General features: G+C 44.7%; 1 protein-coding gene across 19 annotated transcripts in view; it reads left to right on the forward strand.

Moving 5' to 3' along the window:
• The window catches only part of LOC109455530 (uncharacterized), a 138750-nt gene that overhangs the window by 113026 nt on the left and 8148 nt on the right, over positions 1–17576 (forward strand). For 18 of the 19 annotated variants that reach the window (XM_088797502.1, XM_088797513.1, XM_088797514.1 and 15 more), the window contains one exon: positions 2176–5311. In XM_088797502.1, the coding sequence (XP_088653628.1) occupies positions 5289–5311 (23 nt within the window). In that variant the 5' untranslated portion in view covers positions 2176–5288. The remainder of the gene's footprint in view (positions 1–2175; positions 5312–17576) is intronic. The other variant, XM_088797510.1, reaches the window with a different exon arrangement.

Here is a 17576-nt window from a genome sequence, read left to right on the forward strand (position 1 = left end):
GACCAGCAGACATGACGTTTCCCTCAAGCACCGAGCTGTTATGGAAGGCCCTGTTGAGTGTCAGGGTTTTATGTCCCCGCTCACTTTCAGTATTTCCCTTAGATGTGCTGCCTAATGACAGACGAAGTGTGGGCCGGAATACATGTTGACCTTTTCTCCTCCCTCCACCACATTTCATTCTGAGTCTCTCACAATGGCTGCCTGAGAAACTGTTCTGTCACTAATGTTGCTGTAATGTCTCATTGCCCGCAAACCTGGCCATTAGGCATGCATTGTTTCAGTCACCGACCACGGGGCCACTCTCCCTCTGCCTCTGACTTCAGTCCTGCCCCTTTAGCATCTCAACAGTGAGCCCATGAGTCCCTTCTTAGGCCCTCCGCTGCCCGTCAGTCCACGCTTCCCTCATCGTGGGCTGCCATTGGCCTCGGAATCCATCTTCCTGCCCCTCCTCCAGTCCATTCTCCTCACTGCAGTCAGTGTGATCATTCTAGAACGCACAAGTCTGAGTCCCATCCTCCTTAGAGCCCTCTCGTGAGTTCCGGAAGCTCCAGGCTGAAGTCTAGGCCCCTTGGTGTCACACTCAAGGATTCCAGTGACTTGGCCTCTAGCCACACCTCCCGCCACGCGCTCCCTAGCGCTATGTGCTACCAGCTGCCCCTCCCTGGGTCTGCGTGTGCTTATGTCTCTGGGCCTTTGCACAAGCTCATCTAGTCCTTTCCTCGGGCTGGCTGCCCTCTAGCTGGAGGGGTGAATCACCCCACACTTGGAACTGTTACATGGCCATGAAGTTGACCTCCATCCAGAACTTGAGCTTGAGCTTTCCAACTGTGGGTGTTCGGTCTTGGGGGCCTCAAACATCCCCCCACCCTCCGTTATCCAGCTCAGAACCTGTGCAGAGTGGCTGATCGATCCATAAGAACGCTGGGTGAGTGAAAGAATAAATGAATGCACGAAAGAATGATTGTAAGGCTTGCTGGGGGACAGATTATATCCCTGGCAGAGAACGGGGGTCCTTGGCGCTGCAGAATAGCACCCCCTCGTTTCTGAGGCCTGTCCTCCTTCTGTAGCCAATTCCACTTTGCCTCTGCCTGCGACTCATTAAGAGATATGTAACCTTAATCCTTGAAATTGTCTGGGATGGAGCGTGTTTTCAGTCCATGGCACCAGCATGGGGATTTTATTCCTTCCTTAAATAAATCTCACTCCCCCAGGAAGTTTGGACAGGATGTGGGTAGTTGGACCAAGGCTTAAAACTGAACATTGTGCAAAAGGCCCGTTTCAAAATTTGAAACCCCATGGCCACTGGCCAGAGCTGAGTCTGGTTTGTGGGGGTCGCTGGGGCCTCCTCTTAGAGAGGGGAAGGGAAGATTGAAAACAAATCTTCAGCTGTCACTGAGCAGGCTGATGGTTTGCAAGAAGAATTCTGTGGTTTGGTTGCTTCTCTGATGAAACTTGAGTGAGCTTGGTCACCCTCATTAGCTCGTCTTTCAAGCTTTCAGCTGAGGCCTCAGACCCTCCCAGAGCCAGAGAGGAGTCTGAGTTGGTCCTGAAATTGATGGGACAAGTGTGAGCGCTAGACAGGCCGGGCGCTCTGTCCAGGCCTGGAGGAGAGGGATGCTCAGGGGCAGGCTCGGGGCCGCAGTGGCTGGCGGCTCCCCCTCCCCCTGGGGAGCAGGTGCCAGGTGGGGCTGACGACTGGAGCCTGGGGGTCCTGGCAGTGAAGAGAAAGAATAATACCTTCACGTTATGCCTGTTGTCACCAGGCACAGCTCCAAGCTTCCCCATTTCTTCTGGAGATGGGTGACGTCAATTCCCCCTTGTGGATACAAGGGAACTGAGGCCTAGGGAGGGCAGCCTGTGCCCCAGGTTCTGTCAGGGCCATAGTCCAGGCCAGGCAGCCCTGCCTCTATGTCCAGTGCCCTTCCCACGCTTCTCATTGGGACACTGTCACACCGAGCAATGGCTGAGGCTGGCGCTCCAGGATCACAGCTGCCGTGGCTGGAGGGGCTGGACACAGGGTTAGACAGCCCTGGAGACCTGCTCTCAGTGTTTGAACCCTTGTGACAGGCATAGTGAGTGGGCACAGTGAGTGGGCACTGGCCGAGGCCTGGCCCCTAGGACAAGGGGTTTCCACCATCTCTTGTTCTCTTTTGACTTCTTTTTTCTTTCTGCCAGAAAGGAGCAGTTTGTGCCTTTGGAGAAGTCACCAGAACCCTCCAAGTTCCATGCCCCTCATTTGTAAAAGGGAAGTAAATTTCATTCATTTTTTTCTGGAGAAATTTGATGTGTGCTATGAGCCATGCACTAGCAGTAAGCAGCTGCCCCCGAGGGCAGGTCCGTCCCCCCGCAAGGTGTGCGTGGCCTGCCAAGCAGACGCTGTGCTGGGAGGTGTCGAGTCCACACCCCGTCCAGAATGAGCTTGAGACTCTCAACGCACATGTTTGTCTCCTGTGCCTGCCCTTCCTGAACCTTACGGCTGCTGCCAGTGTCGTTCTCGCGAGCAGGCTTTCCACTTGCCTTCTTGTCCCTATAGCTTCCCTGCACTGCCTCCCAGGCTCACAGGGGACCTCAGTGTCCTGGGGGACCTTCACAAAGGGTGACTTTCCTTCTTCCCTCCCCCTGAGACTTGAGCTTAGCCTCAGTTTCCCCACCTGTAGAAATGGGAAAAGGATGAAGACATGAATCTCTGCCATCATCTTTTTGCCCGTTGGGGAGTGAGAAGAAACTTCTGTCCGTTGGGCCCCAGTCCTGATCCTCCTCTCTGTCCTTTCGGGCCCTCGATTCTCACTCGTCATTTGGGGGCCAGTTTTCTCACCTGTCAGATCAGAGGCTCTCCTACCAACATGTGTTTTTTCAACATAACATGATAAAGTTTTTTTTAACACGATAAAGGAAAAGTCCACTAGCTTGGCTGGGACTGGGCCCCACCCCCAGCAGCTGTTCCTGGTATCAGCTGGAGCTGCTGGAGGCTGCCCAGGGGGAAAGGCAGGCGTGGCACATGTGTCCCTCCTTGGGCTCCCTTTCCTCAGCTGTTCCCTCTCTCTGCTGCCCGCAGGCACTGCTGGGCTCCTGGTCTCATTTCCTGATAGGCCCTCCCGTGGGCTTCTCTGGGGAGCTCTGGGCCAGAGTTCAGACTTCTTTAAGTGCCATTTGTCTACCTCCCTCCACCCCCGGGGTCCTCCTGCTGCTTCCTTGCAACTCTAGGTCCTTGTCGCCTCTCCTTCATGCCCACCTTTTCTGTGTGTCCGCTTTGCGCTCTCCCCCACCCCCCATCCACTGACTGCAGGTCACATATCCAAGTATTTAGTGCCCTGGTGAGTCACGGGCCCACATTCCTTGGTTCAGCTGTTTATACAGCTGCTGGGTGCTCACTGGGCTTGGAGATGGCACACTGGAAGTGAGGGGGAGGTCACCAAAGGAGGTCACTGAGCTTCTCCTGCCAGGGCCCTTCCTCCTGGCTGTCCCTTCTCAGGCACTGAGGCTGTGCTGGGAGGAAGAGAGACAGAGTGGGGCATGTGAGAGGCACTGGGCTTGGCTGGAAGATGAGGCCTTGCTACATGGTGGCCATTCTCTGGGGTGCAACTGGGCCAAGGAAAGGGGTTTCATGGGCAGATGTTGGAGAAACGGGGGAGGGAGGGCCCCTTCTTGGACGCCCAGCCATCTTCTGTATGGCCCCCCAGAGAGCCCCTCTTCCCTTACCCTCTCCCCTCTGTCCCATAACTGTCTGGGTCGGTGGGTGCTGCTGCATTTGTCACCTCACCAAAGCCCCAAGCTGCAGGGGCCATGTCATCGGCCCCTCTTACAGAGAAGGAAAGTGGCTCAGAAGAGCACAGTGAGCCCACTCTGCCCTACGTCCAGGGCATGTGCCACGCCCCCACAAGGCCCTCATAACTAGTTGCCTCACTGGATGTGGGGTGTGGACAGTGAAGCGCAAGGGGTGCTGTGCACGGCGCCTGGAGGCCTGTTTCCATCCGTGAGACTGGAGGCTGTGTCCTCCTGTGTGGAGGAGTTTGGGCCGTGAGAGCATGGAAGCACATGTTTATGGTTTGCTCATCAGGGCGAAAGAACTTAACAGACTTTGCTGGCCAAGTCTACCAACTCAATGACCTTTCATAAAAGCCCTGCCGGGAAGCATCTGGAAAACTCCTTCCCTGTCCTGATAGTCGCCCCAAACAGCATGTTTCAAAAGACACAGAACACATGGGGTGCAGAGCTTGGAGACTTGCTGTGGCCTGGCTATCAGGGCAGTGGGTGCACGGCCACTTTGCACTGCCTGAGGTTGCCCCCAAGGCCACTTACATGACCTTGGAGACAGGCTCAAATGGGCACTTGTCTGTCTGTAGTTGAGACCGGCCCATTTCTTTCACAGCAGAGAGAGCCTGGCTGAGCTTAGCTCCAGGCCAGGGATGGTGTGGCTGGGATTGTACTGATCAGAGCAGGGAGGAAACAGCAGAAGCACAGCTCCTGGATCCAGGGTCTGTGGTGCAGCCATGGTGGGTCTCAGCCATCAGTATCAGGGCTGGCGGGGGCTGCATGACCACAGGACCGTACGGGACGTCCCCAAGTTGCAGTTAGTGTCTAGCTCTGCGTTGGCTCTGTGATGGGTTTATGGATGGGCGTTAAATCCTTAAAGATTAAAACCTTCATGGACCAAGGGTGGCTGGTGTCATGGACTTAAAGACCGTAATCAGTCCAGTTCTATGTATACCTGGTGTCGCAGATGGTAATAATAGTGGTAAGAATAGTAAGAACTCTGGGAGTTGAAATCTGAGAGCCCTGATCTGCTAGGAATTCCAGTCCCATGAGCCCTCTGTGTTCCTTCTCTCGACAAATTCCCAGCTAGACCTGCAGCTGAGGTCCTCAGCCTCTCCTTTACCTCCTCCATCCTGCTCCAGCCTGCAGGCCTCTTAATTCCCCAAGTCACCCATCCTATCAGCTCTGCCACTCTGGGAAGGTCTCCCTGACGCCCCCAGCACCCTTGCTCAAAACCTACCCCCACCCCCAGAATCCCTGGGTTTAATTGCATAGCTGTCCATGTCACATGGAATTATGAGTATCTCATGTGCAGGAGTGGTCTCTGATCCAGGTCTTAGCCCTGTGCCGGGCCTCGCCATTTCCAGAGTACCCGGTCCAGGGACATTTGCACATGCCCGTACCCTGTGGGTCAGACACACCCTCACACAGTTGGGTTTGGTTTTGTGACTCAGCCCTCTTATCTTGCAAGGTCATCTGCGTAGAGCCCTGGAGGAGGTTTCTGGAGCACCAGGCTTCTGAAAAAGACGCCTCTGATGGTGGAGCACTCGCTTCCTGGGTGAGTTCTGCGTCTCCTGGTTACACTCCACAAAGCATATGTGTCTGTGAGGAAGGGCCAGACTGGTCTAGATCAGATGCAAACTGTGAGTGATCAGAGATAGGCTGGAGCCTGTCTGAAGGCCTCAGCAGGGCCTGAGTGCATGCACTGCCCACCTGGAGCACGACAGGCAGAGGCTGGCCCAGTTTTGGCAACTGTTTCTCTGAGTGGAGGGCAGGTCTGGCCAGAGACACTGCTCAAAAGTTGCCCAAGGTACCACTAGGGAGAGCAAAAAGGTGAGGTCAGCAGGGGCTCGACCCCACACAGGGGTCCCTCATCTCTGGGCCCACCCATGTGGTGGGGCCTTTTTCACTTTACAGCTCGCCAGACCCCAGAATCCTTTTTGGCAGCTTGAGTTGGAGCTTGGGGTTATCTTCACACCCCTCCTCCAAGTGAGTCTTTTAAAAATTATGCTGAGCACCACATTTTGTGAACTCATTAGTTTAATGGAGAATGCAGTAAGTGGGGACCATGTGAGTTTTTCCCACAAAGTACTGTAAGCTATTAATTTAAATTTGTTGAACATAATAATTCTAAAAAATATTTTCTCTTTGAAAAAGAAATACAAAAACCCCCCCCCCAAAAAACCCCCACAAAACCCCCAAACACCATCTCTATTGTAAAAGCTTGTAAAATGCTAAAAAACAAACCAAAAAAAAACCATCCCACTCAAAGATGACCACTGCCGACATGGTGGTGACCAGCCTCTTGTCTTTTGTTCACTCCTATAATTGCATACATTATGTATGTATGCATATTTTTAATTGGGCTTATCACTGTCATCTTCATTTTTTCACCTAAATCTATATCCTGAATGTTTTCCCATGTCATTAAGTAATTTCCTATCTTGTGATTTCCTTTTTTAATGCTTACCTAGTATCCTCACAAATGACTATCATGATTGGTTTAATTGGTCCACTCTTCCCAGATATTTAGATAATTTGAAAAGTTGGCTTGTGTAAGATGGGGTGAGCATCTTTGTTCACTCATCTTCACGTACATCTCTGATTTGTTTCCTGCAGTTTATTTGAAAAGTGGAATGGTCATGTCAAAAGGCATGACCAGATTGCCCTCCTTAACCTTTGCACCAATTTACAGTCTCAGAATTAGTTTAAGAAATGCCAGTTTCTCTGGGAATTACCAAGGTTTTTAACATTTGCCAATTTGTCAAAACTTGATATTTCATTCTTTTAATTTTCAGTTTTTTTTTTTTTTTACTTGTGATAAGAGCATTTCCCCCATATCTTTATTGGTTCTTTGTATCTGAATTGCCAGTTCAGGTTCTTTGCATTTTTCATTTTTATTAGTTTATTTTATTTTAAAGCCATGCATATGCATCATTTTAAGGGCTAAATAGTTCTACAAGATTATTTTAGAAGCATCAGTCCTCCAGCCCTCCCAATTCCTTCCAGCACCCTTCTCCACAGAAGCAACAACTTTTAACTCTTTTGACTGATTCCCTTGACATTTACATCCGTATTTCTAAGTAACATTCTTAGTTTTCTTCTTCTTGATTTCTTTTAGCTTAGGAATTATCTTTTCTTTTTAACCATACAAGGTGAAGATTTAAGTCTTTCACGAGTGCCCTTGGCTTCACTACACAAGAGCATACCTCTGATCCTTCCTCTCAGGATATTTAGTGCACAGTTTTGATTTGATCAATATTCAGTGTTTACATTATTATAACAGTGTAAACACTCTTCACAGCTGAACAATGTAATGTATGATTATTTATCTCTTCATAACTTATTGTTTTCTCTGGAGTTGATAATTGTCTTCTTTCATTCTTTTCCTTCTTTCTTTGATTGGTTTTTAATGAGCTTACCACAGATTTATCCTAAGCTTCTCAATACATTTGAACACATTAGCATTTGCTTTCTTTTTAATGTTTTATCATTTAAATAAATCTTTTCCCAGAGCCTTTTTGCCTTTTCTATTTTGGATTGGTTAATCTTTGGGCTTCCTGCCCTTATCTTGGGGTCTCCCCCTCATTCTTTCCCCAGGGATTCATTTGATCCTCTCTCCTTGGTTGGATCCCTGAAGTCATAAATCCTGTGTTATCCTCTTTTTATTTTTATTTACTCCCCTGTTTTGCTATAGTGCATTCTCAGCAGTTTTGTGAGAAAGGATATGTGGGAGGTAAATTTTTGGACACCTTTCATGTCTGAAAAGGAAAATATCTAGTTCACATTGACATTGCTAGTTTGGCTGGGTATCAAATTCTAGTTGGTAAAGTTTCCCCCCCTCAGTTTTGAAAGCATAAATAATTGTCTTCTAACTACTAGTGCTGTTAATGAGAAGGCTGAAACCTTTGTGATTCATCATCCCTTGTATGTGATCCTTTTTTCTCCCTTTCTGGAACTTGTAGGATTTTCTCATTGTCTTCTAGTGTTTTTTTAAATTTCATATCTTGATATGGACCTATGTTTATCCATTTTGCCATGCCCTATTAATCTGAACACTTGTATTCCTTAGCTGTGGAAACTTTTCTTGAACAATTCCTTGGATAATGACCTTCTATCTGTTTTCTCTTTTTAGAACTTATATTGTTTGAATGTTGGATCTCTTTGGTTCTCTAAAATTCCCATATTTTCCCTCTGATTGTCAATGCTGCATTTCTTTGTTTTCTTCATGAGAGATTTCTCTGTCTAACATCTTTTAACCTATTTTCATTTCTGTAATCTAATTTTCAAGATTCTTTATTATACTCTAAATATTATTTTATAACCTTTTGTTTCATGGATGCAATTGCTTTGATATCCTTGATAATATTAATAGGTTTTCAGGTGTGCATGTCTCCACTCACTGTTCATGTTAGACGCTTTTCTCAGTTCTTCTGATGTAAATAAATAGACATGGGTATAGCTAATATATATGATAATAATATAGATGATATAGCTATAGATGGTATAGCTATAGATTATATAAAATACATGCATACAAATACACTAATGAACTATTTGGAAGCTCACAGCCTATGGTTGGGCCTTGTGAACTGTGGATTTTCCTGTAGCATGAGCTAGCTGGTCTTTCTATTGGGGGAAACCCAGGTTTTAGCATTTTTAAGTCTTTTTCTTTTGGACATCTGAGATGCCCCAAAGAAGATTTTTTTAGTTTCTGTTCTAGAGTATTTCTAGCTGCCAGTGCTCTGGGAGGTTTGTGGAGGAAAGTTGGGGGTGAGTCTCAACATCCAGCTTGTAAAACTTTGCCTTCTTCCTCTTTTTAGAACACTTGCCCTCAGCTGTGCCTGCTTTCTCTATTTCAGTCACCCATGCTTTACTTTGTCCATGGAATACATTTTCAGTCTTCTCTCAGACTGAAGGCTGAAAGTCAAAGAAGGCTCTGCACAGTGGGTGAGGATTTTGAGAAGTGCCTTCTTCTTAAACAGACTTTCAGCCAATTCACCTTATTTAGGCCCAGATTTTCCTGCCACATTGGGGTACCTGGTGCTGTCAATTTATGAGACTTCTGTGGGTTCCTGGAATACACTGGGCTTTATTTCAGCGTTCCTTACTGCTAGTTTAGAATCCCCAGCTCTGAATCATTTACAACACTTATCTTCTTCTCTTTGCCCCGTTATACTTATGCTCAAAATGAAAATCTCCTCACTTTCATTTAGCGTAGCTTCATGAGGGGCAAGGGCAGGTGAACATCTATATTCAGTTCACTGTATTGAACTGGAAGTTATTTACCCATTTTTCTCTTATTTTTTTTCTCGGTGTGTTCATCTTTCATTTTTATTTTGTAAGACCTTTTCAAATGAGAATGGTAACTCCTTTCTATCACATTTTACTATTGCTTTTCCTTCATTTTTTCACTTGACATTCCATTTTGTTCATGGAGTTTTAAATTTTTTTATTAAAAAAATATGTTCTAAAAATCTGTCTTTAATTTTTCCCTTCTTCTTGCTTAGAAAGACCTTTCCCACCCTGAGCTCATATAGTCACTTTTATTTTTTTCTAGTTCTTTCATGATTTCATCTCTATATTCGAATCTTCAATCCATTAATTTAATTATTGTGAGAAATAACTGTATGTTCTGTGTCCACATTTACCACATGCTAGATATTTTTATAGACTTAGTTTCTTGTTGTGGCTTTCTATTGTTCCATTAATCTGTCTATTCTTACACCAGTATTGCTTTGTTTTAATATATTGTATTATTACAATGTGTGTTCTTATTTGGTAGCAGTAATCTTCCTTCATTCTGATTTTTCAAGATTTTCTTGATTAGTCTCACTTGCTGATACTTCCACATGAATTTTAGTGATATTGTGAAGTTAAAAAAATTTGTTATTTTGATTCTGTGGAATTTTATAAAATTGTAAATGAAAGAGGATTGATATATTTGATACTTGGGCTTTGCATGATATTTTGCAGTTTAATATATATACTCACAATTTGTCAAATTTGACAAAGTCACCATTTGTCATTGACTTTATTTCAAGGAACTAAGTATTGCTTCTATTGTGAATTTGTTCTCTTTCCTTATACTTTCTAGCTGGTTATTACTGTTATGTAGGGAAGAGATTTTATATTTATTGTTATTGGCTGTCTCATTGAATTCTCTCATTTCTTCCACAAATTTTCAGTTAAATGTTTTGGAATTTCTAGATAAAGAGTCATTCATATCTATATAATGCAAATTTTGCCTCTTTTTCAATATAGCTCTTCGATTTCTCTTTTTTGTCTTATAACATTGGCTAGATCTTCCAAAACGTAAATTGTTGATAATAGAAATATTTGTCTCATTTCTGGTTCACTATTAAGTATGATAACAAATAATTTTTAGGCTATACATATTTTTTACAATGCTAATGCAGTATTTATTTCTAATTCATATATGACTTTAAAATCAGGAATGAATTTTGAATTTTATGAAATGCTTTTTTGATGTCTATAGAGATATTTGTGTTTTTCTCTGTTGACTTGTTGATCCAATATATTATAATAATGTTTCATAACTGAAACATTTTTGGATCAAATTCTACTTGATTATGGTGTGTTGTTCTTTCATACTAGACAATTTGTTTCTCCAGTATTCCATTTAGGACTTTGCCAATTTATTTTTTTATTGATTTTGGTGTCAAAGTTATGCTGACTTTGTAAAATGAATCAGGAACATTCCATCTTTTTCTATATTCTGTACCATACATACATCGTTTAAATGATCTATTCCATGAAAGCTTGAAAGAACTCACCCATGTAACTTTCCTGGGATAATTCTTTGACAACTTTTCCCATTTCCTCTGTATTTATTGGATTCTTTAGATTTTCTGCATCTTTAGAATTTTTGCTTCTTTTTCTGATATAGCTCAGTGTTGAAATGTATAGGCACTAGAATCAGACAACTTGGGTTTAAATTCTTGTTCTGTCATTTCCTGTGTGCCCTCAGATAAACGATGTCTTCTCCTTAATTCTTAGTTTCCTTATTTGTTAAATGGTTAAAATGAGAGCTAAGAGGGCCACCATGAGGATTAAAGAGATAAAGTACCTTGCACTATATCTGGCACAGTAGGTGCTCAATAATTTTTTATAACCTATTAATAATCCTAGAAAACAATCTATTTTTCTGAGATTTAAAAAATTCTTACATAGTTATAAATAATATTTTTATAATAACTTTTTATCTATTTCTATGATTATGTCATTTTTTTTTGTTCTTAATTTTGTGTAGGTGTACTTTGTCTCTTTTTTATTGTATGAGCTAGAGGAGTGTCTATTTTAGAGGTTTCTCAAAAAAAGAATCTGTTCTTGGAATAATTTATCAATTCAACTGTTTTTTTGTGTGTGTCTGTTCAAATTAAAAATATCTGCCTTTATCTTTATTGATTCTGTCCTTCTGCTTTCCTCAAGCTTGTTTTATGGATCTACCCCTATATCCCTTATGTTATTATTCTTTAATAATGAAAACATTTCGTGGTATGAATTTGCCTCTGGTTGCAATTTTGACTGCATGTCATAAGTTTTAATATGTAGTTTTTTTAATATTTTAAAATATTTGTAATATGCTTTTCATTTCTTCTTGTTCTTAGAAGAAATGAGTATCTGAATTAAATGTGCAAAAGTAGAACTTATTTTTAAATTAATTTCTAATTTATTTGGGTTGTGTGTTGTTGCTTATACTTTTTTATTCAATTGTGGTTATATTTCATGTGGCTAGAGAATGTGGACAGAAATTCTACTTTGGGGAATTTATTGATGTCTTTTTTGTGTCTTATATAATCAATTTGTAAATGTTTCATGAGCCTTTAAAATAAGGTACATTTTATTCATAGGGTACAGATTTTGATGTGAAGACATTTAGTTTACTAGCTTTTCAGTTGATTCTTTTGGATTTTCTTAGTAAAGAATTAAGTATTCTATAAATAACCATAATGTTAACTCATTCTAATAGTTCTAACATTTATCTATTTTTTGTTTTATTATATTAGTTAGAGTTTTTTGGACAGTGTAACCTAATATTGATGATGTAAGCATCTTTTCTTTATCTCTCATTTTCTGTTAAATATGATGTGGCTTGCCTCTAGATTTGAGGTATGTTTGTCATTTACTTTGTGCCTATTTGATGTCTTTAGGACTGAGAAGGCTCTGGAAACTGTGTTTCGCTCTTTTTCCCCTATATTTGGATGCTATTTGATTCCTAATGTAAATGTTTGTGAATGTTATATCACTGTTGTGGTTGTATCTTCCATCTCTGATAGATGGGTTTCATTGACTTGTTTTTGCTCTTGGGTATTTGAAATGACAGGAGCACCTCTGCTTTATGAGATAGGGAGCCCTACTTTCTTGTGTAATTGTTTCTGGAAGCCTGTTTTCAAGGCAAAGTGTTGTTTGAAAGTTGAACCAGAGACTTGCATGTTCCAAAGAATTCTGCTCCTCGAGAGCTCGATATTCTGCACATTTCCAGACAATTTCTAGCATTCCTCGGATGTTCTTTAATTTCCTTCTTTCCAAACACATAGTTGACTGCCTTAAATTCAATTATTGAGGCTAAAGATTGGCCACATTGCATCCGCCTAATGATTTCCATCTTTGTCTTAATTTCTTAAGTATATATGAGATCTATGCTCTTACCACAGGTATCAGCAATTTTATTTTTCCATTTTCCACTTATTTTTATAAAACAATACGAGCAAAATGTAATTAAATACGGCTATAAAGATGCAGCCAAGCCCTTTATTCAGACCAAATATTACCCAGAAGCCCAATAAATAAAAGAGATCAAATCAAAGCTGCCCTATTTGGGCTGGGTGGTGACCTCAAGTTTTGGGCATCATTCTGCCAGGGACATGGGAGGCCCCAAGTGCCCCTCAGAATACCCTATGACAGCCTCTGCAATGAGATATTTAAGCAATTGCACAACACATTGCACAGATTGCTGTATATGCAAAACTGGGGGTGCCGTTGATAGGGAGCTGATTGCTGGCAGCCAGCTGCTGTATAAATCCCGTGGTTTTGAGATGTCAGTGCATGAGTGTGTGGTTGCCTGAAAGTCAAATGCATGAAAACTGAGGCCTTCCTATTTATCTGTGCCCATCCCTTAGATTTGAATTTTTTGAGTTAATTTATTTAAAGTGTGTTTCAAATAGACAACATATAGTTTGGATTTGAGGCTTTTGACTTGAATTGAAAGATTCCCTTTTAAAGGGTGTATACCCCACTTACATTTTTTCCTTGATTGTCTTGTTTGGACTTAAAACAATGTACTTAATGCTTGTTTGGTTTTTTTTTGTTTGTTTGTTTTTTTAATTCTTTCTTTCCTGCTATCTTTGATTATATATACTACGTTTTTCTCTTTAAAAATTTTACCCTGGTGATTCAGAAAGTATACAACCAGCTTCTAAGTCTGTTAGCACTTACATTTTAGTTTTTTGTTAAAAAAAACCACATGCTTACATCTGTATTTCTTTATGGTAAAAAAATGAAATAGTATTCTCTTGACTTTGCCCTCTGTGTAATTACGAAGTTGAGTCTGAATCTGTTTCTTCTCACCCCTCCTGTTTGCACCCTTCCACATGGTCAGGTGTGAGTGGGTTTCATCACTGCCTCCTCTACTTGCCTCCACACCTGTCCCTGCCCCAGTCATTGGGAGGTGAGAATTGCTTCTCTTTGCTTTCTCTGGTCTGGTCCCATCTGCAATAGCTGAAACTCTTTACTGTTTCTGGACTACAGATCATAAGCCTGAAACCCTAAGACTTTGTACACTTCCATGATCTCCTATAAGTGTGTGGGCTGAGTATCCATCTTTCTCCCATTTAAACTGTGAGCTCCTGGGATGCAGGGACTCTGAGTCCAGGCTGCCTCAGGTTCCACACTGGAGAAAGGCTCGCAAATGTGTGTTCATGGCTGAGTGTCTGAGAGGATATGTGGGTTAGTCAATGCAAGGATGAGTGGCTGAGGAGTAAATGAGTGCATGAAGGAGTCAATTTATGAGGTATCTGTAGTGCACGGACGAGTGCTGTTGAAAGAATGGCTGAGCAGATATACAGGTGCGGGAGCAGGCGATGACTGGGGCCTGAGAAAGTGAGAAGGCCTCAGCCACTAGCCACCTGCGGTTAGGAGATGTTCGGTCCAGGCTGGGTGACTGAGTGTTGGGAGGCTGGGTGGGAAGGTAGGCTTACCCACATCTCTAGAGATTCAGGAAGCTACTGGGAACACGTCACTTTATCCATGAGGACAAGGACACTTGCAGGGTCCATCTCTGCTATTTGAAGTTGTCCATTCTTTCAGTCCTCATTATTCTGTAGAATGCCTGGTTCTGGGCCCTGGGGATACAAAGCTTAGGTCAGGAGGTCCCCTTCCCGCCCAAAGGAGTTCCCAACCCAAGGGGACACATGAGTGACTTCCTCTTCAATCGTGGACATAGTGAAAATGAAAGCCATAAACATGAACTCCCCAGCTTCCCACGGTTAGCCTTGACCCATTGCTTCTCGTTCCCTGATGACCAGTGGAGGATGCAACTGGCTGCTGGCCCGGTGGCACACTGCCACCTGAGTTTGGGCTCCATCCTCCAGCTCTCAGGAAGCTTACACCGCCATTTTGAGTGCACGTCAAAGAACCTCTCCCCCTCTCCTGGAGCCCTCCCATTGGCTCTGACCACACTGTGGTCCCTTTAATCTGAAAAACCTCAGGCATCCACCTCCTCCCTCTAGCCACACCCTCTTGGTGGTTTCTTTGTGTCTCACTTTTATTTGGCTGTCGAGTCTATCGCTCCATTGAAAGAGCTTTCACTAAGATCACCAATGCCCTCTATCGGATTGCAGATTCAGTGTCTCCACAAGGATTTCACACTGGCACTTGAAACTTGGTGCACTCAAAACTAAACGGCTGCTCCCCCACCAACACTTTTTCCTTGTCTGGTGCTGTCCAGCTCAGAGAGCGGTGCCACTCTTTCCTAGCTCCCATGCCAGACACCTGCAAGGATTCTTGCCATTTTCTTATTGCTCACATCGCTCACCCACATCTGGGACGTTACCAAGTCTCTTATGCTCCTCTTTCTAACTATTCACAAGTATACCTGTCTTTCCCCATTTCTATGACACCTACCCTGTCTGGGGTACCTTTCTCTCTTTTTTGGATGCCTGTACTCTTTTCTCCCTGCCCCCACTCTTGCCCCAGCAGCACTCTTTTCACTTCTGCAAGAACTACCTTATCAAAATATGAAGCTCATGTTCTTGATCAGCTAATAAGGGTTGGATTAAGGATGAATGTGTAATCGTTAGCCTTTGTTATAAGGCTTTATTATAAGGCATGTTTTTGACTCTCTATTTATGTGGGTGCTCTTTTGGTTACCATCCTCCATTCAGACTGTGCTCCATCTATCCGGTCCGTGAACCATCTGTCTGGTCCATGAGCCATCTGTCTGGTCCGTGAGCCATCTCTCTGGTCCGTGAGCCATCTGTCTGGTCCGTGAGCCATCTGTCTGGTCCTTGCGCCATCTTTCTGGTCCATGAACCACCTCCCTGGTCCATGAGCCATCTATCTGGTCCATGAGCCATCTGTCTAGTCCGTGAGCCATCTGTCTGGTCCTTACGCCATCTTTCTGGTCCATGAACCACCTCTCTGGTCCATGAGCCATCTATCTGGTCCATGAGCCATCTGTCTGGTCCGTGAGCCATCTGTCTGGTCCGTGAGCCATCTGTCTGGTCCGTGAGCCATCTGTCTGGTCCTTGCACCATCTTTCTGGTCCATGAACCACCTCCCTGGTCCATGAGCCATCTATCTGGTCCATGAGCCATCTATCTGGTCCGTGAGCCATCTGTCTGGTCCGTGAGCCATCTGTCTGGTCCGTGAGCCATCTGTCTGGTCCGTGAGCCATCTGTCTCGTCCTTGCGCCATCTTTCTGGTCCATGAACCACCTCCCTGGTCCATGAGCCATCTGTCTGGTCCATGAGCCATCTATCTGGTCCATGAGCCATCTGTCTGGTCCGTGAGCCATCTGTCTGGTCCGTGAGCCATCTGTCTGGTCCGTGAGCCATCTGTCTCGTCCTTGCGCCATCTTTCTGGTCCATGAACCACCTCCCTGGTCCATGAGCCATCTGTCTGGTCCGTGAGCCATCTGCCTGGTCCGTGAGCCATCTATCTGGTCCTTGTGCCATCTTTCTGGTCCATGAGCCATCTGTCTGGTCCATGAGCCATCTGTCTGGTCCACGCTCCATCTGGTCCACTTGTTATCCCTTCCATGCCCTATTTGGGCCATGCTTCATTTCTCGGCCCCATGAGCCATCTATCTGGTCCACGCTCCATTTGTTCTATCCTCCATCCACTCCTCCGCTTCCACTCTGCGTTGTCCACTCTTGTCCCTTCTCTTCCTGACTTAGTCTCCTCATCCATCATCTTTTACTCTGTACTTCTTCTGAGAAATGCCCACCCCTCCCACCCCGCATTGGTCACAACTTCTTGTTAAATGCTCCCTGCTCCTTCACAACACTTTGGCCCCTTTTGATTTCGAAATCAGTGCTCTTCAATAATTATGTCAGTGTGGATCTCCCTTGCTAAGCTAGAAGCTGCAGGAGGGCAGAAACCATGTTTTATTCACAGCTCTAGCTCCAGCACCTCATGGGTGTTTACTAAATGTGAGCTTATTTCTATGACTGACCACATGAAAATGGGATTGGGCTGGAGGAAAGGCAAAGGCAGGGTGCTGTGGAGGGTCAGGGGACGCAAAGACCTGAACGGGCTGAGGCGAGGTCAGGGCTCAGGGAACAGAGAAGGGGGTGGGATGGAGACTGAAGCCATGATGCTGTTCTAAGGAGTTTGGTCTTCAACAACTGGATTGTGAGCAGGAGGATGCCATGCTGTGCACTGGGCTCCAAGACTTTGGAAGATGACTGTGCCCTCCCACCATGCTGCCCGGGGGCCTGCCCTTGCCCTCTCCTTGGAGACTAGCCAATCTCTTGGTTGTACATCCCATTCATATGGTGGGGGGTTGGGCTGTGAGAGGGGATGGAGAGACCAAAGGAAGGTTTCTTGGAGGAGTTGGACGTGTTGAGATGGAGCAGGAAGGGCCCACTGCCCACTCAACTCTGTGGTTTGAGGGTCCAGGGTGGTGTGGTATATGGCAAGGACTGTCATCACTTGGGTGAGCTTGGGCAAGTTGTTATCCGGAAGTGAAGGGACCCCCTTTCACAGCTGAGCTCTGCCCTTAGAGCTTCCCGTTCTGCCATGCAGAACAAACCACTGCCTTCACTTTGCTTAAGAAGTAGTTGACCATGTAATGGCCAAGACGTGGTCAGGGTTGCATGGTTTGCCTCTTCTCAGTCTTTCCGAGTTGGCATGGCCTTCCTAGGGGAGATGATGCTTCAGGGTAGAGGGGCCTCTCCCCCATCAGCACTGCTCCCCCAGACTTGAGGAGGGGATTGTTTATGTTCACCGTGTGCCTGTTCCCAATGCCTAATCAGGCCTCAGAAAGCTTTCTGGAAGTGACACCAACTTCAGGGACAAGCCCTGGTTCTGGGGTCAGCACCACTCCATGGTTCCTGAAGAGATGGTAGACTATGGAACGTAGGCTTTATGATTTTTGACCTATGTAACATGGTCCACTAACTCTCAGTATCCAATCCGTCCTCGGAGGGCACCCCGGAGGTGTTGCCAACGTGAGGGAAGAGAACATTGGGTTTAGCTCCGGCACTGCTCCATGGTAAATCCTGTGGCCTATGTTTGATGTCTGAATTGTGCAACAAGACCTATTACATGCATCCTCTGGGGGTGGTTTCTGGAGGTGA

This window comes from Rhinolophus sinicus, chromosome 3 (genome assembly GCF_057876585.1).
Source record: "Rhinolophus sinicus isolate RSI-liver-muscle chromosome 3, RSI-T2T, whole genome shotgun sequence".
Taxonomy (NCBI): Eukaryota; Metazoa; Chordata; class Mammalia; order Chiroptera; family Rhinolophidae; genus Rhinolophus; species Rhinolophus sinicus.